Consider the following 24,889-nt stretch of genomic DNA (forward strand, 5'->3'; position numbering starts at 1 on the left):
CTGACTGGATTCTGTTGATTTTTTTTTTGGAGAAGGATTGTCAATCTACATCCTGAAGAAACATATTGAAATCAGAAAAAAAGCTACGGATTTAAGAAGTTAATGTTGTACTTCTGACTAGTTGGGACAGTGGGCGAGGGCAGTGCGTTTGTAGCCTGTGTGGATTGTAACAAGTTATGTGACAAAGTGATAGCCTAGTCAGAATGGCGGAAGTTCATGGGGTCCAGACACAAATTGGGTCTAAAACTGCCCAAGTGGCAGAAAACAAGGTTGTGACTGGAAGACACGCCTAATGGGATTTCACAGGATTCTCCACTCTGTCCCAAGCTCTCTGTCATATAATTCAATGATTTAGACTTAAATGTGGAGAGGAGAGGAACCTTCCACATGGAAGGTTAGTTAAGAAAGTTCAGTCGTTAGGTATTAATGCTGGAGTAATAAAATGGATTCAACAGTGGCTAGGTGGGAGATGCCAGAGAGTAGTGGTGGGTAATTGTTTATCGGGATGGAGGCCGGTGACTAGCGGGGTGCCTCAGGGATTTGTTCTGGGCCCAATGTTGTTGTCATATACGTTAATGATCTGGATGATGTGGTGGTAAATTGGATTAGTAAGTATGCCGATGATACTAAGGTAGGAGGTGTTGTGGATAATGAGGTGGATTTTCAAAGCTTGCAGGGAGATTTATGCCGGTTAGAAGAGTGGGCTGAACGTTGGCAGATGGAGTTTAATGCTGAGAAGTGTGAGGTTCTACATTTTGGCAGGAATAATCCAAATAGAACATACAGGGTAAATGGTAGGGCATTGAGGAATGCAGAGGAACAGAGAGATCTAGGAATAACTGTGCATAGTTCCCTGAAAGTGGAGTCTCATGTAGACAGGGTGGTGAAGAGGACTTTTGGAACGCTGGCCTTTATAAATCAAAGCATTGAGTACAGAAGTTGGGATGTAATGTTAAAGTTGTACAAGGCATTGGTAAGGCCAAATTTGGAATATTGTGTGCAGTTCTGGTCACTGAATTATAGGAAAGATATCAATAAATTAGAGAGAGTGCAGAGACGATTTACTAGGATGTTACCTGGGTTTCAGCAATTAAGTTACAGAGAAAGGTTGAACAAGTTAAGTCTCTATTCATTGGAGCGTAGAAGGTTGAGGGGGGATTTGATCGAGGTATTTAAAATTTTGAGAGGGATAGACAGAGTTGACGTGAACAGGCTGTTTCCATTGAGAGTAGGGGAGATTCAAACTAGAGGACATGATTTGAGAGTTAGGGGGCAGAAGTTTAAGGGAAACACGAGGGGGTATTTCTTTACTCAAAGAGTGATAGCTGTGTGGAATGAGCTTCCTATAGAAGTAGTAGAGGCCAGTTCAGTTTTGTCATTTAAGGTAAAATTGGATAGGTATATGGACAGGAAAGGAGTGGAGGGTTATGGGCTGAGTGCGGGTTGGTGGGACTAGGTGAGATTAAGGGTTCGGCACGGACTAGGAGGGCCAAGATGGCCTGTTTCCGTGCTGTGATTGTTATATGGTTATATGGTTATATATGATATTTCCTGTGGTGGGGGAGTATTAAGACCAGAGCACACTGCCTCAGAATAAAGGGATATCAATTTAGAACGGAGATGAGGAAGAAATTCTTTAGCCAGAGAGTGGTGAATCTGTGGAACTCGTTGCCACAGGCCACTGTGGAGGCCAAGTCATTGGGTATATTTAAGGTAGCAGTTGAGATTCTTGATTGGTCAGGGCATGAAGGGATACAGGAGATCGGGGCTGAGAAGGAAAATGGATCAGCCATGATGAAGTGGCAGAGCAGATTCATGGTCTAATTCAACTACTCTTCCTTATGGTCTAGATGTAGATGGCGTGTTAAAGAAGTTTGCAGGTGATACAAATATGGTGAACTTAGCTGACTGTGACAAGTGAAGCTGAAGGAAGATGTAGGTGCTCTGATTAGTCAAGCAGGAAAATGGGAAATGGATTTCAATCTGGAATTGTGTGAGATGATGGGCTGGGGTGGTGCGGAGAAAGGCAATGAAATGCACTGTGAGTGGGAGGGTGCAGAGAAGAGTCAACATCTAAAAATCCTCGAAGGTAGCAAGACAGGTCAATGAAGTAGTTGAAAAGCTATATGATATGCTTTATTCTTTAAACGAGATCCAGAATATAAGAGGAGGGAGACAAATACTTGAACTGCATAGAGCTCCAGTAAACAGGAGTTTCTGCTCATTGCTCTACAGGAAATGTGATTAATTTGAAAAGACTGAAGAGAAAATTTACAAGTACCTATATTGTCAAGGCTGTGAATTTTAGATTGTTTTGGAGCAGAGGAAGCTGAGGAGATGGTCTGAAATAGAGCAGGGAAGAAGGATGTTATAGCCCTTCACCACTAGGAGGTGGTGAGAGTCAAAAACCAGAGGGTATTAGTTTTGAAGTAATTGCTTAAATGGTGGTCAGGGTCTTCAACTTGTTGCTTGGTAGATGCAGGAACAGTCACCATGCTTAAAAGGAAATGTGCCTGAAGAACTATGACCTACCGATGGCTGGGTAGGACAGCCTAGATGTGAAGGCAAATGATCTTCTATGTCATAGGTTTTCAGTAATTTAATGTGTTGGTGCAGCTGTCCATAGTTTGAGATATTCTGCCTTGGGTCTGTGGGAGGAGATGATTCCACAGTGCAATTTTAGACTAGTGAGTACTTGCTGGTGTCCTGTTCAATCTATCCTGTTCATCCAGTGAAAATTAAAACAAAACTGTCCGACTGTCATTTCTTTATTCTGTCTGGAACATTGTACTGTGTGACGTGAGTCCTGTAACTCATGCTTCAGAAGAGGGACATGCAAAATGTACGCCTTTGTTGTTATGGGCTTTGAGGAACCTCTGCAACCATTAAAGATATGACTGCATAAAGATTCAAAAGTACTCTTCACACTGGCAATGCAACTTGCACTGATAAATCTATTTTTAGCTGATTATTTTCTGTTTGTGCAGCATGCATTTGATAATTCTGAATTATCTATGGTCAGTGGGTAATTATTTGTGATGCAACAAATGGTAATGTTAAATAAAAAGCATTTTTTTTTATCAGTTCCTGTTTTGAGTTCAGGAGAGTGGCTAATGGTGTGCTTTTCACATCTGTTTCCTGTTAGGAAGATGGTGAGCTCACAAAGTGCTTCTGCAGTAGTTGCAAAGGTTAAATGAATAATTAAACCTGTCTTTATCTTTCTTGTACAGGCTAAAATTCTGTGCTTTAACCAGGGATATGCCAGATAGCCCTTTTGCTATTAGTAGAGTGCTGCCAGCAGACAGGCCTTCAGATGAATCTTGTTTACTCCCATCTTTGGCAAAAGAGGCTGTGAAAATGTTTATGAAAACCTGGAAGCAACCTCCTGTAGTCTGAAGAAAAATTGGCAAAAAAAGATGTTTTGTGTTTGCAAATCAAGGATTCTACTCAATAACAAGTCAAATAGATTCAAGCATAGCAGTACAAATCTGTTGATTTGCCTATTTGGAAGTTTCTCAGGTGTAAACCAGGCAGTACAGAGGTAATTTTAATCATTCCTGTTGGAGGGAAACTGCTGGTTTGATTGGCTTAGATTGATACATCATCAGAATACTGTCCTTTGACTTTGGTGGACAGTTCAAAGAAGGCCACCAGCTTGATCCTGCATTTTCGAAAAGAGCCCTTAATATTTTATTTCAATGGCAATTTTTTTGTACATCAATCTTGCAAGTGTTTCCAATGAGTTATTAATAAAGGAGACATTTATCCCTCGTCTCACAATCATTTACCCTTTACTTGAGCATTAAACATATCAAACCATGAAGTAATGTAGCTTGAGGGGCCATGAGTCTCACACATGAACTGTCTCCCTTGGGTGGCATTTCCTCCCAAGGTGATGGCAGAGATCATGTGATCTTTTAAATGCTCATTCAGATGAATGAATGTATGATATAATGAAAGATAACTGTATGAATGAGACTACACAAAGAGTGGGATTTCGTGAAATGCTTCATGTTGTTCAGGGCAACAAAGGATTGGTAAAGGTAAGCTGAGTATTAGAAGGTTTCCGTTGATCTATTGCCTTTCCCCAGCTTTAATGACTTCTTTATCCAGAACGCAATTAGAAACCTAGAAGTCAGAATGTGGAATTCATGATCTATCGAAGCAGCTGAGACAAATAATAGTTGTATTTAAGGAGAAACCATGGCCAAGATGGAAGCATATCCTGGTAGGATTAGATAGGGTGGGTTGAGAGAAGTCTGAGAACAGTGGCCTGTGTCATTTGAGTTAAACCGTCCATTTTATTTGTGATGTGAATTCTTGATAGTCTTTTCACTTTGTTGGAGTAAAGTCATGGGGAAAACAGGCCATGCAGAATTATTTCCATCAAGAGTAATATTCAAAGCTTTGAACCATTCCAATTTCTGAAACAAGGACCTTGTTTAATGTAAATGTTAATAGACAATTGTGTCGTTTAGGGTGCTGACAGTAATATTTCTCTTTATATTTGATTTTCCAGGAGCTGGAGAGGTTGGAGGTTGAAAGGATTGAAATGATTCGGCAACACCTCTGTCAATACACACAACTTCGCCATGAGACAGACATGTTCAACCAAAGTGTAAGAAAAACTTTATCTCAATGGCACTACTGGGAAATATTTGCACAGAAAAGTCTGTCTCAATCTTTGATTATTTTTAAAATGTAAAGAAGAGTTTAGAGTTTGAGGGAGTGCTTTATGGCAGAGTTACTTCACTGTACAAGGATGGGTTGGCAATGTAGAAATGCAGGACAGCACTGAATTGGAATAGCCTATCTGCTTGTTCAAAAGCTTTGGCTATTCTTCACTGTTCACCCTCTAAAGTATGGTTTCCCAATCTGGGGTCCATGGACCCCTTGCTTAATGATATTGGACGATGGCATAAAGAATGTTGGAAACACTTGCTTTTCAGTACTTGATCTATACTTCATTTCCACTGCTTCCTTAGGTAAGATTATTTAAATATGAATTCTAAAAGAGACCAACTTCTTTGGCAAATTTCTTCCCCTGTATATTTTAAAACTATTGGAGCTAGCTACTGGCACATTATACTTCTCACGATTTGTGTCACTTTTTCAATAGATTATTGAATTGACTGTATTACTTTTCTCGCAGGCAATATACAGCTGGATATGTGAAATTGTTCATTGTTACTCTGATTGTCCAAGCAACTTGTTTTCAGATTTGGGGACATAAACGTCTCTGTTCATTACCCATCCCTAACTACCTTGAGAAGGTGGGAATCGGTGACCACCCTGCACTGGTGCAGCTAAGCTGCAGTGCCGGTGGGTGGGGAATTTGAGAAGCCTAGCAGCAATGAGTTGTTAAGTCTTGAGAGTGTCTGACTTTTAGGAGAAGTGAAGGTGTTTTAATGTACCTTCTCCACCCATGCCTACCTGCTCCTACCCCACTACATGGTGGGGGTGGGAGGGTTGAAGATTGGGAGGTGCTGTTGAAGTGGCTGGTGCGAGCAATAGTGATGGAGTTTGGAGATGGCTCACACTGTAGCCTTAGCAATGATGGTGGTGGAGTAAATAAAGGTAAATAAACCCCCCCTTCACCATTCCCCATCCCCTTTTCCCTCTCTCACCTCATCTCCTGGCCTGCCCATCGCCACCCTTTAGTGCTCCTCCCCCATTTTATTTCTTCCCTGGCCTTCTGTCCCTTCCTATTAGATTGCCCTTTCTCCAGCCCTGTATCCTCCCAGCTCTTTACGTCACACCTCCCGCTCGGAGTTTCACTTGGCACCTTGTGTTTCTCCCTCCCCTTCCCCCACCTCTTAAACCTACTCCTCATCTTTTTCTCTCCAGTCCCGCTGAAGGGTCTCGACCCGAATTGTCAACTCTGCTCTTTTCCATAGATGCTGCCTGGCTTGCGGGGTTCCTCCAGCATTCTGTGTGTGTTGCTTGGATTTCCAGCATCTGCAGATTTTCTCTTATTTGTGAAATGTTTTAAGTAACAGATGAGCTGCTCGAGTGCTAGCAGCCCATTTTACTGTTGTAGTGCAGTAGTGGTGGAGAGACTGAAAGAAAAGGTCTGCCAGTTAAACAGGCTTCTTTCTTCTGTTTTGGTCTTAAGTTCAAAGTAAATATTATCAAAGTGCGAAAACGCCACCATATACAACCTTGAGATTTATTTTCTTGTGGACATACTCAATAAAAGCATCATAGAATAATAACCATAATAGAAGCAATCAAAGACCGCACAAGCTTCCTGAGTGTTAGTGGAGCTCCGCTCTTCCAGGCAGGAGGAGAGGACTCCATCAGGCTCCTGCCATGAGCTTCGTTGATGGTGGAAAGGCCTCGGGGTCTTGGAAGGTGTGTCAGTTGGCACAGGAGTCATACTCTGTGATCTGCTCTTGGAGATATGTATGTAACCGGTCCACTTGGGCTTCTGGTTAATCGTAATCCTCAGAAAATTGATAATGGGGTCTCAGCAATGCTAATGATATCAGTGATGGAGTAAGACCCTTCAGCCCAGCTCATCCATGCCAACCATCTTGGCCACCAAGCTAGTCCCATTTGCCCATGTTTGGTCCATATCACTCTAAACCCCTCCTCTGCATGCATTGAAGTTATTTTAGGTGTTGTTCTTGTACTTGCCTCAATCATTTTTCCAGGCAGCTCATTTTATATTTGCATCACCCTCTGCATGAAGAGATTTCCCCTCAGGACTATTTCACTCTTACCATAAACCTATGCCTTTTATTTTTTAGCTCCCATTTTCCTGGAAGTAAGGCTACGTGTCTTCACTTTCTCCATACCTTTAAGATCGTTTATCACCTCTATAAGGTTGTTCCTTAAGTCTCCCACATTCCGACCGCTCACTTTAACTCAAGACTCTTGAGTAGTGGCAGCAGCCTCATTGATCTTCTCTGTCCTCTTTCCAGTTTAGTGATGCATTTCCTATGATAGGGCACCAAAACTGTTCACAATAAGATTGAGTGTCAAGGATAGGTGATCGAAAACTTTGTGGCCTAACCATTACTCTCACTTAGCGGTCCATGCTTGGATGCTGTTTTGGTCTTGCTGCGTGCGGGTAAGGACTGCTTCATTCGCTAGGGAATCAAACATGGATGATTTAATTCCTTGAGATAAATACGCAAGAAATAAGGAATTGGTGTAAGTCACAAGGCCCCACATGCCTGCCCTGCCATTCAGTATGATCATTACTATTCTACCTTAGGCCTCAACTCTTCATCTGTGGCAAATCCCCAAATTCATAAATTTCCCCAAGTTCATAAACTCCCCCCATCTTTAATTTAAAAAAACACGTGTTCTTTAAGTAGCAGCAGTGATCTAGTCTCCATGTGAAATTCTGTAGTTTCACCATCTTCTGCAAAAAAGCAATTACTGCCATCCTCAAGGAATACTGTCTCATTTGAGACTGTTCCATTAGTGGAAATATCTCAACATCTACCTTGTCACCTCCATCCCCAAAGAGACTCTTGCATGTTTCCATATGATCACCCTCTTTTGTTTGAACTCAGAAGAACGCAGATGCAACTTCTTTAGCCATTTGTCATAAGGTGATTCGAACAGTGTGAGAGAGAGGACTTGGTGGAAGTAGAGTTGGAGCAGATACGTGCAGATAAAACAATACCTGACAAGCTGGCATCTTTTAAAAGAAAGTTAGTAAAAGCTCATCCAACATGTGCCTGGGTGCAAGGTAGTGTTGGCAAATCTAGGGAACTTTGGATGAAGGCTTTTAATGAAGTCCTGCATCATAGGATGGTTCTGGACATTACTGGCGGGGGAGCTCATGTGTGCTGAGCTGGTCTGCCGTCTTGACCACACCCTGACCCCTGGCGTTGCCTGGCCAGCACTCCTATCTCTTTTGCCTTCGATCTCAGATCTGATGTGGTGACCAGCTGAATTGAAGCGTATTATTAACCAGAGGATTCCCTCAGTAACTGCAAGTGAAGAGGGAAGAACCCAGTGCCGAATCTCCAGCCACCAGGCAGTCGTGGGAACTGTGGTGAATAGAAGACCTCCTTTCTCTGACGACACTCAAAGGGCCCAAATCCTTCTGAACAAGGCCTAGCCTTGAGATAGTTTTAGGCCATTAGAGGCCCCTGGCTCATCGGGTAGAGTCTCCTCAAAGTCAAGTCGCTTTAGAGTCAAGATGAATTGACCAATTGGATCCAAAAATTGGTTTGTTGTTAGAAGTAAGGGGTAATGGTGAATGAATGATTGGGTGCTAATGAACGTTGATGAGCAGTAGGACAATGGGATTGATATCCATGGTTCCTAAAAATGGCAGGGAGGTTAAGGAAGTTTTTGGGAGGTCAGAGAATAGAATCTTTAACACCAGATTGGATCGCATTTGGAGTAGCCACCACACTATAGGATGTGGTTATGCTGGAGAAAGGGCAGAGCAGATTCACCAGAATGTGGTCTAGATTGGAGGTCTGTGGGTGAGATGGAAGGGGCTGGGATTATTTTTCTGGAAGCAATAGAGGCTGGCTGCTACGCCATGCTACTGGGACAGAATGTACTTGGGATGAGCAGCTTGACACTGTTTGTGGGGTATGCTTCAATGACTATCACCACATTGGTCTGAGGGATATCACTGCAATTTAAATGGGACTTGCAGTATCAGTGGTATGAGAAGTGACCTTATTATATCCAAATTCAATTGTCCAGGTTGATGCTAGTCTGCTGGTTTGGTCTATTTTTTTTCTGTTTTAACATAGTGAAAATGTAAGAACTGAGTGGCTTCTAGGCTATTTGAGAGTGCACGTGAGAGTCAACCATTCTCTCGTCACATAGAGGCCAGACTGAGTAAGGACGACTGATTGCTTCACAAAGGATGTTAGTGAACGAGATGGATGTTTATGATGGTGGACATCATTACTGTGTCTCTTTCATTGCAGATAATCTACTCATTTTCAATTCTATGTCAGGATGAATATTAGTCCCTGCTTTTGACTTACAACCTGGTATCTAATCACTGCACCATCACCATATTCACTCAAACACATGGCTTTTAATGTAGAAGGAGCTGTAAGCAAGCATGCTCTTGAGGCAGAATGACAGCTCTTTCCCGTGTTCGCTGCCTTGTTTGATTGCTGGTTATCAGATAATTGAGGATGAAAGACTGCAGGAGGTTACATGGGCAACCACAGTGTTGTCAGATGTAGACAACTCATACCTTAATTAGGCTTTTAAATCAATTATGAATGTCGTTGATCTGTTCCCCTTCAGTTTGGTGCCACCTACCTTCAGTTCATTTGCTGTTTCATCAACGGCTGGGCTCAGTGCATTTACAGCTCTTACACCACATTGCCAGAAACAGCTCATAAGATTTCTATTGCCAGTTTCTAAATGCCTAACCAGATAGTTTCATTTTACATATGTTGAAGATGTCATTAACACCTTAATTTAGTCTCCGGAGTCAATTCCACAAGGGTAGGATGTAGATCTATATCTGGCCATTACCAGGCAGTCAGCTTCCTGAAACTACTTTGCTGTTTGATAAGTGTGGAAACATTTTGATTTTCCCTTTGCGGCTGTGAAACTTAAGTGCGGCAGCTGGCTCCTTACAACTTGGGCCTGTTTACTTCAGGGTGTCAGATTCTTCAGTCGAGAGAGAAACTTAGTTGAAGCTGAAAATAGGCTTATGGTATGCCAAAAAAGCCGCTGATATTCTGTAAGTTTAAAGCCTGGCTGTTCTGGTGTGGTGCAGGAGAATCAGAGGTGGGGTGAGGTACTGTTGGATATGGTGTCTTTCTAACTATGCTGGGTCACTTCCAGTCATCTAGACTTTGTGCACAAGAGCATTGATCTGACTTCCAGCACTGGAGTGATTCTGGTCGCTTACATACATAACGATGTGCGCGCCGGATGGCGTTAACTTGGGTGAGGCTCACAGCCTTTGTGCTCTTGAATATCAGCTTGTCCAGTGTGACCTCAATTCAATGGGATCCTGGGTTTGCTACCTCTATTATCTGTTACTTGCAGATGTCTTAATTTGTAAAGATGTGTAAGATGCTAGTGGATGTGAATAAAACAATGCTTTAGAGCATCAACACACACAAAATGCTGGTGGAACACAGCAGGCCAGGCAGCATCTATAGGGAGAAGCGCTGTCGACATTAACAACAACACACACAAAATGCTGGTGGAACACAGCAGGCCAGGCAGCATCTATAGGGAGAAGCGCTGTCGACATTTCGGACCGAGACCCTTCGTCAGGACTAACCGAAAGGAAAGATAGTAAGAGATTTGAAAGTAGTGGGGGGAAGGGGGAAATGCGAAATGATGGGAGAAGACCGGGGGGGGGGGGGGGGATGAAGCTAAGAGCTGGAAAGGTGATTGGCGAAAGTGATACAGAGCTGGAGAAGGGAAAGGATCATGGGACGGGAGGCCTCGGGAGAAAGGGGGGGGAGCACTGGAGGGAGATGGAGAACAGGAAAACAACTAAATATGTCAGGGATGGGGTAAGAAGGGGAGGAGGGGCATTAACAGAAGTTAGAGAAGTCAATGTTCATGCCATCAGGTTGGAGGCTACCCAGCCGGTATATAAGGTGTTGTTCCTCCAACCTGAGTTTGGATTCATTTTGACAATAGAGGAGGCCATAGACATATCAGAATGGGAATGGGATGTGGAATTAAAATGTGTGGCCACTGGGAGATCCTGCTTTTTCTGGCGGACTGAGCGTAGGTGTTCAGTGAAACGGTCTCCCAGTCTGCGTCGGGTCTCACCAATATAGAAAAGGCCACACCGGGAGCACCGGATGCAGTACACCACACCAGCCGACTCACAGGTGAAGTGGCACCTCACCTGGAAGGACTGTCTGGGGCCCTGAATGGTGGTGAGCGAGGAAGTGTAAGGGCAGGTGTAGCACTTGTTCCATTTTCAAGGATAAGTGCCAGGAGGGAGATCAGTGGGAAGGGATGGGGTGGAACAAGTGGACAAGGGAGTCACATAGGGAGCGATCCCTGCGAAAAGCAGAAAGAGTGGGGGAGGGAAAAATGTGTTTGGTAGTGGGATCCCGTTGAAGGTGGCGGAAGTTATGGAGAATTATATGTTGGACCTGGAGGCTGGTGGGATGGTAGGTAAGGACAAGGGGAACCCTATCCCGAGTGGGGTGGCAGGTGGATGGGGTGAGGGCAGATGTGCGGGAAATGGGAGAGATGCGTTTGAGAGCAGAGTTGATGGTGGACAAAGGGAATCCCATTTGTTTAAAAAAGGAAGACATCTCCTTCATCCTGGAAAGAAAAGCCTCATCCTGAGAGCAGATGCAGCGGAGACAGAGGAATTGTGAGAAGGGGATAGCCTTTTTGCAAGAGACAGGGTGGGAAGAGGAATAGTCCAGGTAGCTGTGAGAGTCTGTAGGTTTATAGTAGATATCAGTAGATAGGCCGTCTCCAGAGATGGAGACAGAAAGATCAAGAAAGGGGAGGGAGGTGTTGGAAATGGACCAGGTAAATTTAAGGGCAGGGTGGAAGTTGGAGGCAGAATTAATAAAGTTGAAGAGCTCAGCACGCGTGCAAGAGGCAGCGCCAATGCAGTCGTTGATGTAGTGAAGGAAAAGAGGGGGAAGGATACCCGTATAGACTTGGAACATAGACTGTTCCACAAAGCCAACAAAAAGGCAGGCATAACTGGAACCCATACGGGTGCCCATGGCTACACCCCTGGTTTGGAGAAAGTGGGAGGAGCCAAAGGAGAAATTATTGAGAGTAAGAACTAATTCCGCTAAACAGAGGAGAGTGGTGGTAGAGGGGATTTGGTTAGGACTGGAATCCAAAAAAAAGCGAAGAGCTTCAAGACCATCTCGGTGGGGGATGGATGTATATAGGGACTGGAAGTCCATGGTGAAAATAAGATGGAGGGGGCCAGGGAACTTAAAATCATTGAAAAAATTCAAAGCATGAGAAGTGTCACGAACATAGGTGGGAAGAGATTGAACTGGTGGGATAAGACAGTGTCAAGGTATGCAGAAATGAGTTCAGTGGGGCAGGAGCAAGCTGAGACAATAGGTCTGCCTGGACAGGCAGGTTTGTGGATCTTGGGTAGGAGGTAGAAACGGGAAGTGCGGGGTGTGGGAACTATGAGGTTTGTGACAGTGGATGGGAGATCCCCAGAGCTAATAAGGTTGGTGATGGTATTGGAGACAATGGCCTGGTGTTCCTTAGTGGGATCATGATCAAGGGGTAAATAAGAGTTGTTATCAGAGAGTTGTCGCTGTGCCTTGGCACGGTAGAGGTCAGTACGCCAGACAACAACAGCTCCCTCTTTATCAGCGGGTTTTATAATGAGGTTGGGATTAGTGCGGAGGGAGCAGAGAGCAGAGCATTCGGAAGGAGTGAGGTTGGAATTGGAACAGGGTGTGGTGAAGTCGAGATGGTTGATGTCCCGTCGGCAATTAGCAATAAAGAGATCCAGAGCAGGCAGAAGACCAGAGCTGGGTGTCCGTGAAGAGAAGGAGGGTTGAATATGGGAGAAGGGGTCATCGGTGGGGGTAGGAGAGTCCTTGTCAAAGAAGTAAGCTCGGAGACGGAGCCGGGGGAAGAAGAGTTCAGCATCATGGCGTACGCAGAACCCGCTGAGGTGTGGGCGAAGGGGGACAAAGCAGGGGCCCTTACTGAGGACAGAGCGCTCTGCATCAGAGAGTTGAAGGTCGGAGGGAATGGTAAAGACCCGGCACGGTTGGGAGATGGGATCAGAGGGGGGAGGGAGGCTGGTAGTGTCAGTGGAGAGGGAAGGGTTGGGGTGAGAGGAAGATGGAGCCTCTGAGGGCCCAGGAACTGACGATGGGATCTGAGGGAGAGGGGATTGCAGAGTGGTGGTGGGGGAAGGGGAGACGGGAGACACAATCACAGCATGTGAAGACCCGGCCTGGAGTCGCAGTCGCAGCTTTATAACATAGAAGTTTAGAAAACAGGATCAGGTCTTTCAGCTGTGACATGATGCCAGACTAAACCAGACTTATCTGTCTGCACACCATCATATCCCTGCATGTTCATTTATCTGTCCAAGTGCCTCTTAAACACCACTATCATGTTTGCTTCCTGGTATATTACCACTCTTCTGTAAAGACACTTACCCTTCACATCCCCTTTAAATTTACCCCTCTTACCTTAAAGCTATATTCTCTAGAATTTGTCCATTCTCCCCCAGAGAAGAGTCCTTATCTACTCTGTTGATGCACGTCATTATTTTATGAACCTCCATGAGATCTCCCCTCCGTTTCTGACACGCCAATGGAAACATTTTGTGTTTGCTGCATCTCTCCTTATAGCCAATTCTGTCTAATGCATGCAGGATCCTGGTGAACAACTTCTGCACCATCTCCAAAGCCTCCACAACGGGGCAACATGAACTGTGCACAATATTCCAAATGAGGCCTAACCAAAGTTTAATACAACTGCAACATTGGCTTCCTGACTCCTTTGCTCAGTGCTTTGATTGATGAGGCATGTATGCTTTATACCTTGATAGTAAAGCTTCAGTAGAGAGGATGTGGGGAGGATGTTTCCTATGGTGGGGGAGTTCCACCAGCAATTTGTGTGTGTTGTTGTTTGAATTTCCAGCATCTGCAGATTTCCCCGTGTTTGCTCTTATGCCAGCCATTCTTCCATGTTGAAGGTTGTACCTTGAGCAATGAACCAAAGAACGTCCGTCACATTAAATTCTGTAATAATTGTCTGTACAGAATTGCCAGCATTCACCTCATCTAAAAGACATTGCATGAAAATTGAGCCATACTTGGACTTTGAATTAAAAGAGGTGCCAAACCATCAGTTTCCGGAAAATCGGTGGTCAACCTGCATTGGCCTTTTTTTCTTCAGAAAATTTTATAGCCTATTTTCCTGTTTCTTGCTTCTCATATTTTACTTTTCCCCTTTTCTTCTTCTTTGCCAAATGCTGAAATTTTCCTAATCTTCATATTTACTAAGAGGGAAATGGATCAACAATGATTAAATGTAGCAGACTCCATGGCCAAAAGGGTCTAATTCGGCTGCTATATCTTGTATGCCTTCCACACTATTTAATTACATTGTTATTCATTGTTAAATTGTTACTTTGTTGTATGACCTACTGACTCCAGGGCATGAGTTAAATTTGTTAAGACAGAATTCCATAAGTTATGGTTGTTAACATCTTATGACTTAGAGTTTGGCCAATAGATGGTATTGTCTAATCTTCTCTCGTGAAATGGAGCAGGTCTACGGTAATGCTAGAAAACCTCCTCAACTAGAAACTTGACTTTGAACTCCCAGATCTGGATCAGCTTCCAGAAGTCAGGTTTGGGGCAACCTCTCCTTCCCAACATTCCCTTGTGTGGGGAGTCTACAAAAGTAGGCACCCAAATGGCTGCTCTAATGATGATTACGGTCATGGAAAATGAATTAATGGGCTAAATAGGAACCAACTCCCTTCTCTCTTTGCTGAGGTTTATGTAGGTAATTTTATAGTGCTTCCTCAATTCCATTTCTCTTTTTCCCTTGCCCTATGATGAAGTTCTTCTGTAAGGGTGGCTCCTGTAAAGAGCTCAGAGTTTGAACTTAAGTGAGAAAACTTTACATTCTTCAGTAATGTCACTATTAAAGAATGTGCATTCTGGGCACATTATAGTTTATTATTGACTAATATTGGCCCTAAAGTAAATTCATTAGCAGCAAATGAAATCCAGCATTTGCTTCCAAAATTGCCTTGTATAAACTCCCAACCAAATTCTTTTCACACCTTGATTGAAATGAAATAACCCTCTATGCAAAGCTTAGTGTCAGGCAATGCTCATTTGTATGACTTCAAAATATCTAAGAAGGCATTACAGAAAAAGATACAAAGTGAATATATATATATATGTGTGTGTGTGTGTGTGTGTGTGTGTGTGTGTGTGTGATGGATTAATATTCTTAATAACATTTCACTGGCCAATCTTTCTTGATTATACTGAAAGTGCTTCCCATGTTCCACAGAATTTAGTTCATAAGGCTGACGTATTCTTATTTTTTTAGCTTAAACTGTTAATGAACCAAAAAACTCAAATGATTTTTATTTTCTTTTAATAATTCTCTGGCAGAGAAAATATCAAGAAATGAGATCTGAGCTCTACTAGAGTGGGTACATGTGAATAAGCTTTTTAACTGTTGGGAAGTGGATCTAATCATAGGCAAGGTTTTGGAGATAATTGCACCTAAACCTTGGGTGAACTAAATCTGACCTACAATAAACAGTCACACTTGCAAGCTTCCAGTGACTAGGGTGAAGTCAAATGTGTTGATTTAGCATTGTGTGTGCAAGTCAGAGGGAGAGATGGGTTTGAGTAAAAAAAGGCCTATCCCAGAAAATTGATGGAAACTTATGACTGTTGGTAAACTACATGCTTGCTTAGTTTTGTTTTGAAATCCTTGAATGTTTTGAATATTTACAATATATTCATAAATAAGCAAAGTATTTTCAAATATTTTTGTTTTATAATAAATAGAATTCTTTCCTGTTTATAGCTTTTCTTTTGTCAAGTATTGCCCTAGGTTCTTCAAGTGAATTTCCCATCACATGTTATGGTGACAATTTACAGTCATACTCACTTGCTAGACTTTAGGTGGTCAAAACAGAGTAAGAAAAATTGCTGTTATTGTCAGTGGCTTTGAGAATTCTGCTTACATGGATAAATGATTATATCGAACCACAAAATATAGGCTAATATTATTAAAATTGCATACTTATGTTTGATCAACACATACCAACAAGCTGGATGAACTCAGCAGGTCGGGCAGCATCCGTTGAAATGAGCAGTCAACGTTTCAGGCCGAGACCCTTCGTCAGGACTGAAGAAGGAGGGGGCAGGGGCCATATAATGAAGGTGGGGGGAGGGTGGGAAGTAGAAGGCTGGTGGGTGAATCTGTCTTTCAAAGTATTCAGTACTTTGATAATAAAATTTACTGTGAACATTGAACTCCCGTCCTGGGAAGACTACACAGATAAATGGAGTTAGAATAAAACTCTGAAGGTTTGGGGAAAGTCAGTAGTCCACTAGTTACATAACATATTGGACTTTATTCACGCTCAAACGGTGATAAGTGATTATTCTTTTGGAGAGGAAAATTTGAAATTTTTTACTCAAGGAGTGACCTCTAGCCTAATGGCAATCAATGTGGAAAACCTACACAAAAAGATCTAAATGCATGTTTATTTTTGTGGTTGGATGGCTTAAAGCAGCTCATGGTAAATGTAAAGACTAAAGGAGAAATATGATGTGTTTTCACTGAACTACACAGCTACATAACTTATGAACTTGTTTAATAGGTGCATTGAGACTGAGGTATTATATAAGTACAAATGGTGCATTGAGAGCTGAGGGGAGGGGTGTGGAAATTCTTTGTTTGTGATACAAAAGGAACAATGATTTAATAATCCATGGCTTCTTTCTAGTGAGCACAATGAAGACTGAATACAGTTACTAAACACACAATTAATAAGAAGGAAAGCATTTTGTAACTGACTGAACAAGGTTACATTTATATATCTTATAAAAAGAACACAAAGATATAATAATTTCCAAGCATATTGGTGCTGGTGATATGCTGTGACATTTTGTGAGTGCGGTGTTACTGGATGTACATCTTCCGAACTGTTATTGCTGCAACCTGTAGCCTGTATTTTCCCTTTAAGAGATGCACTTCTGATTTGTCAAAATGCATCAGTGATATTGCAGTCTCCTAATGAGCCTGTAGGACTGGGCGAACTCGACTTTCAGGAATCCAGGTATGGCCTCTAGAAGCCACCATTTGCCACCAGAGAAAGCGAGATCATTGGGGTTGATGTGGGAGACTTCATCCCAGTTTGTAGTGATAGGGACACGACTTCCGCTCCCTAGCATCCTGCATAAAGGAAATAGAATTTCCTAAATTCTATTGCATTTCTTTATTTTTCTGTAAACATTTGCAAGAAACTGAATTTCAACATACTATATGGTATTGTATGTGAACTTTGATCAATCTGATTTTGAGCATCAAGGAGGTACTGGTTTTTCTGTTTACTTGGATTGGATGCCCTGTGTCACTAAGCAACAAGGCCCACCCAGTGATGAGATGTCACTGGCTCAGTGTGGAGGCTCCACCCTCTGAACACCCCACCAGCCTTTCAAGGCACCAAACCAGAGGCCGAGGTCGTCAGCTGTGAAAGCTTAAGACATCTTGATGACCCTTTAATGACTCCTGATGCTCAGAGATGTAAATAATTAAAGGAAAATTACTACAAACATAAAACCAATTAAGTATTTGTAGCTAAGTTTATATTTTTTCCTTTAGTATTTTGAATTAAACTTGAGTCTACAGAATTTCTTCTCGTCTGGAATGGCTGGTTCTTTATTTTGAGATTTGGATGCCTGGTTCTAAACTCTAATTTTATAATGGAAGAGGTTATGACCAAGTTTCTCCCCTTGTTCTCTAGACTATCGAGCCAGTGGACCAGCTGCTTCAGAAGGTTGACCCTGCCAAGGACAGAGAACTCTGGGTAAAAGAGCACAAGACAGGTCACATCCGGCCGGTGGACATGGAATTATAGAGTAAGCCCTTTGCTGGAATGATTTTCTTTTCCACATGCATTAACTGAGCAGTTAGCTGCTGCTGCTCTTCTGGTGGATGGATTGTATCAAGGAATCAAAGTGCAATGGAAGTGACAGTGCAAGCTCATTACAGAGTGCCTTTTGTGTATATGAAACAAAAAAAAGTTTAAATATTTAGCCATCTGTGTCAAGCAGTTTGTATTTTGTGCTAGTTTGAGTTTTCTTGCAAATCAAACTGTCCGTTCACCAGCAATGGTGGAAAGGCTTTCTCTTGCATGCTAAGCATGTATATAAAAAGAGTGCTTCAGCTGTCATGGTTTCTGTGTCCCACCTGCCCACCCCTCGACTCTCCTTACATTCCTGAAAACAGTGTGGTGTGGCTGTCCCTTGATTAGTACAGGGCACTTTCACATGAAAACCATTTCAGACTTCTGACTTTCCCCCCCCAATTTTGCATTCTCAGCCATGCGATAGGTCTTGCAAGTAGCCACATCCAAACTTTATTGTATCTCAGAACCAGATTAGCTCAAAATTGAAGAGTAAATGTAAGAGATCTGTTAAGGCTTTTAACGATCAAGTGTGTTGTTCCGTATATTCTGAATATGAACATACTAGTGTAAATTATCCTAGTGTCTGTACGTGATTGGAATTCTAGTTCCAGATTGTCAGGAGCTTCTACTAAAAGAACCACCAGTGAGTTAAAAATGTTTCACTTAAATTCACCAAGTTATGGAGCTGGAGTTCAGCAAGAATTGAGGTTCTGCATTAACCTCTGCAGAAAGGCAGCCACCTCCACCCTCTCTTGGCTGGAGCTTGCAACTTAAGTGATTTTTATTTTGTTTACTCAAATAACTGGAGAGTTTTCTGTGTAAGTGTCTTGCACTTTGTCTGCACCTCCTTATCCGTTTGACTGTGCATATAGTCAGTACTTGATGACACATCACAGCAGCCTCTTCTGTGCTTGAGACTATTTTTGCATCTTTTTTTCTCTGTTCAATCATTTGCCTCTAATTTTGCTTGCTTGGTGTAAATAAATACTGGTTCTTTGTGCACTAATTATTAATGTTTTGAAGCAGATTTGATTGGCTTTTCTTGGCAGTCAAATGGCATTCTGCCTAAATAAGCCGGTGAAGCATTTCCTTCCCTCCTGGAGTCTTTCCTTGGAGGTCAGGAGCAAGATATCTGTCTGGTTCCACATGACATTGCTTAGTATGCAAATACATGAGCTGATCCTATTCGAAAATCTTGTTGTGCAGATGTCAATGTACCAGTCAAGTAATGATAGATTGAAATTGCACAAAATAAATTCATTAGAACAGCCATAAAGTAATTCTGTCTGCTAAACCAACAACTTCAGCATAAATGGAATATTCTCTCTTAATGTTGCCTTGAGAGTTTTTCCATCTGCATACAGCTTCTTTGACTCATGTTGCTATGGATGAACACACAAATGCTGCAGGAACTCAGCAGATCTACTGAGGATGAAGTCCTAGATCTAGGAAGTAGACAGTGCTACAAATGCAGATTTTCTTGTGTTATGTTCCACTTGACTATCTAAAGCAGGGGTTCCCAACCTATGTCATGATCCAATACCATTAAGCAAGGGATCTGTCGACCTCAGGTTGGACACCCCTGCTCTAAAGAGACTTTAAAAACACAATCACCTCCATAGCAACGTTAATGCAGAGCACTGTCAACACGGCCACTGCAGTTAGCTAAGATTTCAATGGAGATGTACTGAATGGAGGAATGATTCGTTCCATTTAATAATTGCATACATACCTCTCATAAAACCAAGTGAATCCAACAGGTGAGATTTAGAGTGCTGTCAACTAAGATTGATTTGGGCTGCTTTTCTGTTGTTAACTTAAGGGCAAAGATGATTAGAAAGGCACCATATAGAAACCATGTAGCGGTTTAATTCAGCCCCCCTCATGAAAGGATGGACTGATGAACAATTTAAGGGGCAAACTGTTAAATTGTCCTTTGGCACCTGGGATTTTCCAGCAATAAGTAGAGATGACTGGTTTACAAAGGACAGAGAGGCAAGCTTCCTCTCTGGAAAAGCTGCTTGTGCTGAATTTTGACCTTGCTAATCTTTATATAAGGGAGGACAGACAAGTTTCAAATGACCTCAACAGATTTAATTCCAATCCTGTGCATCTTAACATGCTAACTTAGCACTGCAGGATCTAGCTCTACTGGTGCTATTCTCTGCTTTTTTTTATATAGATAGAAGACAAATTTGAATATGATGTGATACATAGTTAACAGTTTATACAATGTTACTGGAGAGCATTTTATCAATGTATGACTAACTTGCCCACAACTTTTTCAAGCACAACTGCTTTTTGTATATCTTAAATTCATTTGGATTTCATAAACCAATAACCTTGTTACAATAGTGCAGTTTCTCTACGATATTCTGAATTTCTATATACTATAAAAGGGGATGATTAATTTTCCATAAAACAGCATGTTGTCTGACCAGATGGCCGTTACTTATGATGTTTTCATGTGAAAGTACCCTAAGATGGATTTAAACTGTATCTGCAGCAACATAATGTTTCTTATTTACCACTTCGTGTATGTTGCTTTGAATATTGTGCAAGTTGTGATAAATGTCCTCTAGTTAAATTGATGTTATTAAAAACATTCACACTCTCAATGAAAAGGAAATTGCTTTTAAAGGCTGTAGCTGCTAAAATCAGAATGTTTTATGTACAATAAATGACATTTAAATGAAATGACTGGTCTAGTGTCTGTTTTAAATATCTCATGAGTCTTCATAAATATATGTGCAAATCATTGCTATTTGAACCAAACATAACTTTGGTTGATGGCTCTGGAGATGCCATCAAGAATCTTAATGTTGTCGTTTGAGTAGACTGAATTGCTTAAGGGGAAACCTGATTTATTGGAGTCCAACATTAGCTTGCAAATCACCACGGGCTCCTTCATCTTAGCAACTAAAACCCCTTCCAAATGTTTTGATATAATTATATGTGATTGTTCTTTTACCCTTGCCCTAACTGATGCATCTTTTGAGTTCCCCCCCGTTGTGAATGTTTGTTTATTTATTGAGAAGCTGCACAGAGTAGGCCCTTCCTGCCCTTCAAGCCAAGCTGCCCAGCAAACCCCCGATTTAATCTGAGCCCACTCACTGGACCACTTACAGTGACCAATTAACCTATGTCTTTGGACTGTGGGAGGAAAAAATGCACACATTTATGGGGGGCGGGACACACACACATGTACAAATTCCTTACAGGCAGTGGCGTGAATTGAACCTGGGTTGCCTGTACTGTGAAGCGTTGTGCTAATCACTATGCTATCTTGGTGATCATGAATTCCATTTTCAGAAAAGGATTCAATTAACAACTGAAGTGACAGCATTATTGACTTCCTTTTACCACTCCAGACTGGTGTATGTCCTTGCAGCACAGATGGGGCAGCTGGAAGGTGTGCTGTTTACACACTCGTATGCCTGACACCTGGCCTTCAGGTTCTCACCACCATTCTGAAAGCTTCTTTTCAGCTTTGGTTACGGGTGGAGGATTCCCAGGAGTCTGTAGGGATAATGCGCCTTTCCAAAGGAGGTTTTGCCAATGTCCTTGAGTCACTTTCCTCAGGCTATCTGGGAATGTCTTGCCATTATGTAGTTCAGAATAGTGCTGACCAGGCAAATGATGTGGCCTGCTCAATAGAGCTCTGAGTGTTAGCTGGGTTTCAATGTGGGAGAACACTGGTGTCAAACAGGACATTAACATTGATTTGCTTATCTACCCATTGCATTTTGAGGCTTGCTGCAGAGTCAGCATCTGTAGTGCTTAATTTGTAACACAACATTTACAATAGTAATAGTCCTGATGAAAGTGGACTGTGCATTTCCCTCTATAGATGCTGACTGACCTGCTGTGTTGCTCCATCAGAATGGGTGTGCTGCTTAGGATTTTCAGCATCTGCAAAATCTAAGTTACAATATTATTTTGCTCTTGTTGCATGGAAGGAGAAAGAAAATAGTGCTGTATTTTTTTTTTTGCTATGCTGTTCTGATTTTTAACATCCCGAAGATACTGCTGATAGCTTGGGTCTTTCCTCTTAGCTGCTCAAGGGCAAGGTCTTGAAAGCCAATTACTTGCCCTTTGAGTGAGAGTAGAGGTGACAAGAGTAAACGGTTGGATGGTTTATTTGATGTGAGGAGCCATTGTCAATTCATTGCAGAAACTCTACATCCCAGCTATACCTGGAGGTTGCTCTCCTTCAAAAAAAAAACTGTTCAGGCATAAGATTACAGTAGTTTATTACAATGTAAAATGCACAATAATATTAACAGTTACCATGGATTACACTAAGGTTATAGATGATTAAATGATTATCTAGATTTTTTCATCTTCAAACATGGAGTTATAAGCTGTATTATAAAATCAACTAAGTTGTCCATAATATATATATAATATATATAATATATAAAATATAAATATAATGCAATTTCTCAGTGATACAAAAATGGGTCTCTTAAATTTTCATGTTTCCAGTGTGGCTTTAACATCTGAATTGGATCGCTGTTGTACTGAGTTTTAAGGCTACAGGAAGGAGGTACTTTTCTGACTACCTGGCAAGCAAAAGATGACACTGAGGTACAGAAGTAGAATACACCAATGTGCATTCGGATTCTGGGATAAGTGACTGGGTTTAAGAGTTTTATTGTCTCATTATATACTCCCTGTTAGAAGACCATCTCAGTTATCATTGGTAAGGAGCACTGTGGCTTTCACTGCATCTGTGAGACACTGTTTACAATCACTGAATACCACACATGCGTGCAAGTACTTATGAGAGGTGTTTTTAAGATCCTGTTGAAATGCTCTTTGTTGAGTATTAATTTGATGCTCCTACCCCCAGTCTGATACTGTCAGCTCCTACACACAGCTGAGACGTTGAGATGCCTGTACCATTTGTGTTGCATGTCGCTCCAGTGGTAAATGTCTTTCCCATCCACTCTAGTGAGTGCACGAGAGGGGCCGTCTTTTGGGAATTATTCAATAATCAGCTTCTTAAGGGAATTCAGGTAAGTAGGAATGAGAGAGGTAGAATCATCATCATTCAGCATCTTCTCTCCTCTTCCTTCCGACCCAGCTGAGCTAGGAGACCTGACAAGGGTGGCGAATGGAGAGTTGTAACCCTGTAGAAAAGAGCAATATCACTTAGTTGTATCTTGGGTTTTGCTGAGGACTGCCTGTGCAACTGTGGGAAAAGAAATGCAGGATTTTGTGTAGAGAGGACAAGTGGTCCTGGGAATCGCCCATTTATTAATCAGCCTTGCTTTTCTTCTTTAGGGCCTCTTCTGTGAGGCTCAAAAATCCAATTCAATGATTAGAAGTCACACTGCAAGTGTTTGCCTCTGAATGTATGAATGCACCCTTGAGGTAAGATTGAGAAATCATTGCTACATTGTCAACAAACTGATAATAATCGGCTAGAGTTGATTAGGTTTCGAGGAAGGATATACAGGGAGAATAGGTTGATGAATTCAATTAATGAGGGAAGATTTGATTGAGGTATATAAAATTATGATGGCTATAGATAGAGTGAATGCAAGCAGGCTTTTTTCACTGAGGCTAAGGGAGAAAAAAAGAGGACATGGGTTAAGGGCGAAGGGGGAAACGTTTAAAAGGAATATTAGAGGAGGGCTTCTTCACGCAGAGAGTGGTGGGAGTGTGGAATGTGCTGCCAGATGAAGTGGTAAATGAAGGCTCACTTTTAACATTTAAGAAAAACTTGGGACAGGTACATGGATGAGAGAGAGAGGTGTATGGAGGGATATGGGCCAGGTGCAGGTCAGTGGGACTTGGCAGAAAAATGGTTCGGCACAGCCAAGAAGGGCCAAAGGGCCTGTTTCTGTGCTGTAATGTCCTGTGGTTCTAATTCAATAGACCGACAGTCTGCCAATTGGGGATGGATCTGTGAAGGTTGGTAACGTTGGTGGAGAAGAAGTGGAAAAAGTGAGGTTGTTAGATTCTGACACAGGGTCTTTCACCTGCAACTTCCCAACTCTCTCTCTGCTTCAGGTAGACGAATCTGAGGAGTATCTTCAGCACTGTGCCTCAGATCTCCAGCATCTGCAGGTTTTGGACCATTAATTTAAAAAAACAGATCAATCAAAGGGAGAATCTTTAAGGTGAGAGGAGGAAGTTTAAAGGAGGCTTAGAAGACGTTTCTTTTTACATGGAGTGTTAAAGCATCTGGAGCGTGTTGCTCGTGGAGATGGTTGAAGTAGTGATAGCAGTGTTCAAAAGGATGAGACAGATGTAGTGGTATGGGAATGGAGGGATAGGAACCATGTGCATCATGGCCAACATGGATGTAGTGGGTCGAATGGCCTGTTCCCATGCTGTACTCTTCTGTGTTGAAGCAAGGTGACCAAAGACTAATATGTATCAAAGGGGATAAGAGTGTGATAATTGTGCAGTTAGATTTATAAACTACATCCACCCTGTCTGCATTCTGAATTCTATTAAATCTGCCGTAAAGTCAGCAGTCGCACTAAAACATGGTTGCACAACCATCACACTCTCAACCTTTTGCCGTTAGCGATGGAAGCTTTTACCGAGGAGTAGCCTTTGCCAAAACTGGCCCTGTTCTTGGTGCGGATCTTGGTGAGTGCTGCCTCTGCGATGTCAGCCCGCTCCTCGGCATCATCCAACTCGTGGACCGTCTTCCTGTACTTTGCCAGATTCATGTTGGCCTGTTCTTCCTACAAAAGAGAGGTGGTGAGGAATTGCAGTGTTGTGATGGTCCCATTGTGGGAAAGGTCAGAGCCTATCTGCTGGAAGCCCGTCAACACCTGAATTCCCTCAGCAGTTCACTAGGATTAAACCGGGTCCCAGGGACTCCACTCAGGACTGGTTGCTCAATGGGGCGGCAGAGTAGCGTAGTGGTTAGCACAACGCTTTACAATACAGGCGACCTGGGTTCAACTCCACCGCTGCCAGTAAGGAGTTTGGATGTTCTCCCCATGACCGCGTGGGTTTCCTCCCACAGTCCACAGGCACGCCATTTGGTAGGCTAACTGGCCATTGTAAATTGTCCCACGATTAGGCTACGATTAAATTAGGGGATTCCTGGGTGGCTTGGCTCAAAGTGGAAGAGCATATTCCACACTGTATCTCAATAACAACTAAATACTAAATATCAGATTGCTCAGAGCCATTATATTCAGTTTGGTCATCCTTTAAGGATCATTTGGAAATTTGCTGAAGGGATCTGCATTAACATTGGGAAAGGAAATACTGGGACATTGCCCAAAGAAAAAGTGACAATACATC

The 24,889-nt window shown here is 42.3% G+C and overlaps 2 protein-coding genes across 10 annotated transcripts in view; one reads left to right on the forward strand and one right to left on the reverse strand.

The window, feature by feature from the left end:
• Nucleotides 1-21,426, forward strand: part of gas7b (growth arrest-specific 7b) — a 501,012-nt gene extending 479,586 nt beyond the window's left edge. For both annotated transcript variants that reach the window (XM_059948836.1, XM_059948837.1), the window contains exons 13-14: nt 4,520-4,618; nt 17,447-21,426. In XM_059948836.1, the coding sequence (XP_059804819.1) occupies nt 4,520-4,618; nt 17,447-17,560 (213 nt within the window). In that variant the 3' untranslated portion in view covers nt 17,561-21,426. The remainder of the gene's footprint in view (nt 1-4,519; nt 4,619-17,446) is intronic.
• Nucleotides 21,427-21,847: 421 nt separating this feature from the next.
• The window catches only part of LOC132380171 (myosin-16), a 310,593-nt gene continuing 307,551 nt past the window's right edge, over nt 21,848-24,889 (reverse strand). For all 8 annotated transcript variants that reach the window (XM_059948830.1, XM_059948832.1, XM_059948831.1 and 5 more), the window contains 2 exons: nt 24,172-24,318; nt 21,848-22,746 (listed from right to left, as the gene is read on the reverse strand). In XM_059948830.1, the coding sequence (XP_059804813.1) occupies nt 22,600-22,746; nt 24,172-24,318 (294 nt within the window). In that variant the 3' untranslated portion in view covers nt 21,848-22,599. The remainder of the gene's footprint in view (nt 22,747-24,171; nt 24,319-24,889) is intronic.

This window comes from Hypanus sabinus, chromosome 23 (assembly GCF_030144855.1).
Source record: "Hypanus sabinus isolate sHypSab1 chromosome 23, sHypSab1.hap1, whole genome shotgun sequence".
NCBI lineage: Eukaryota > Metazoa > Chordata > Chondrichthyes > Myliobatiformes > Dasyatidae > Hypanus > Hypanus sabinus.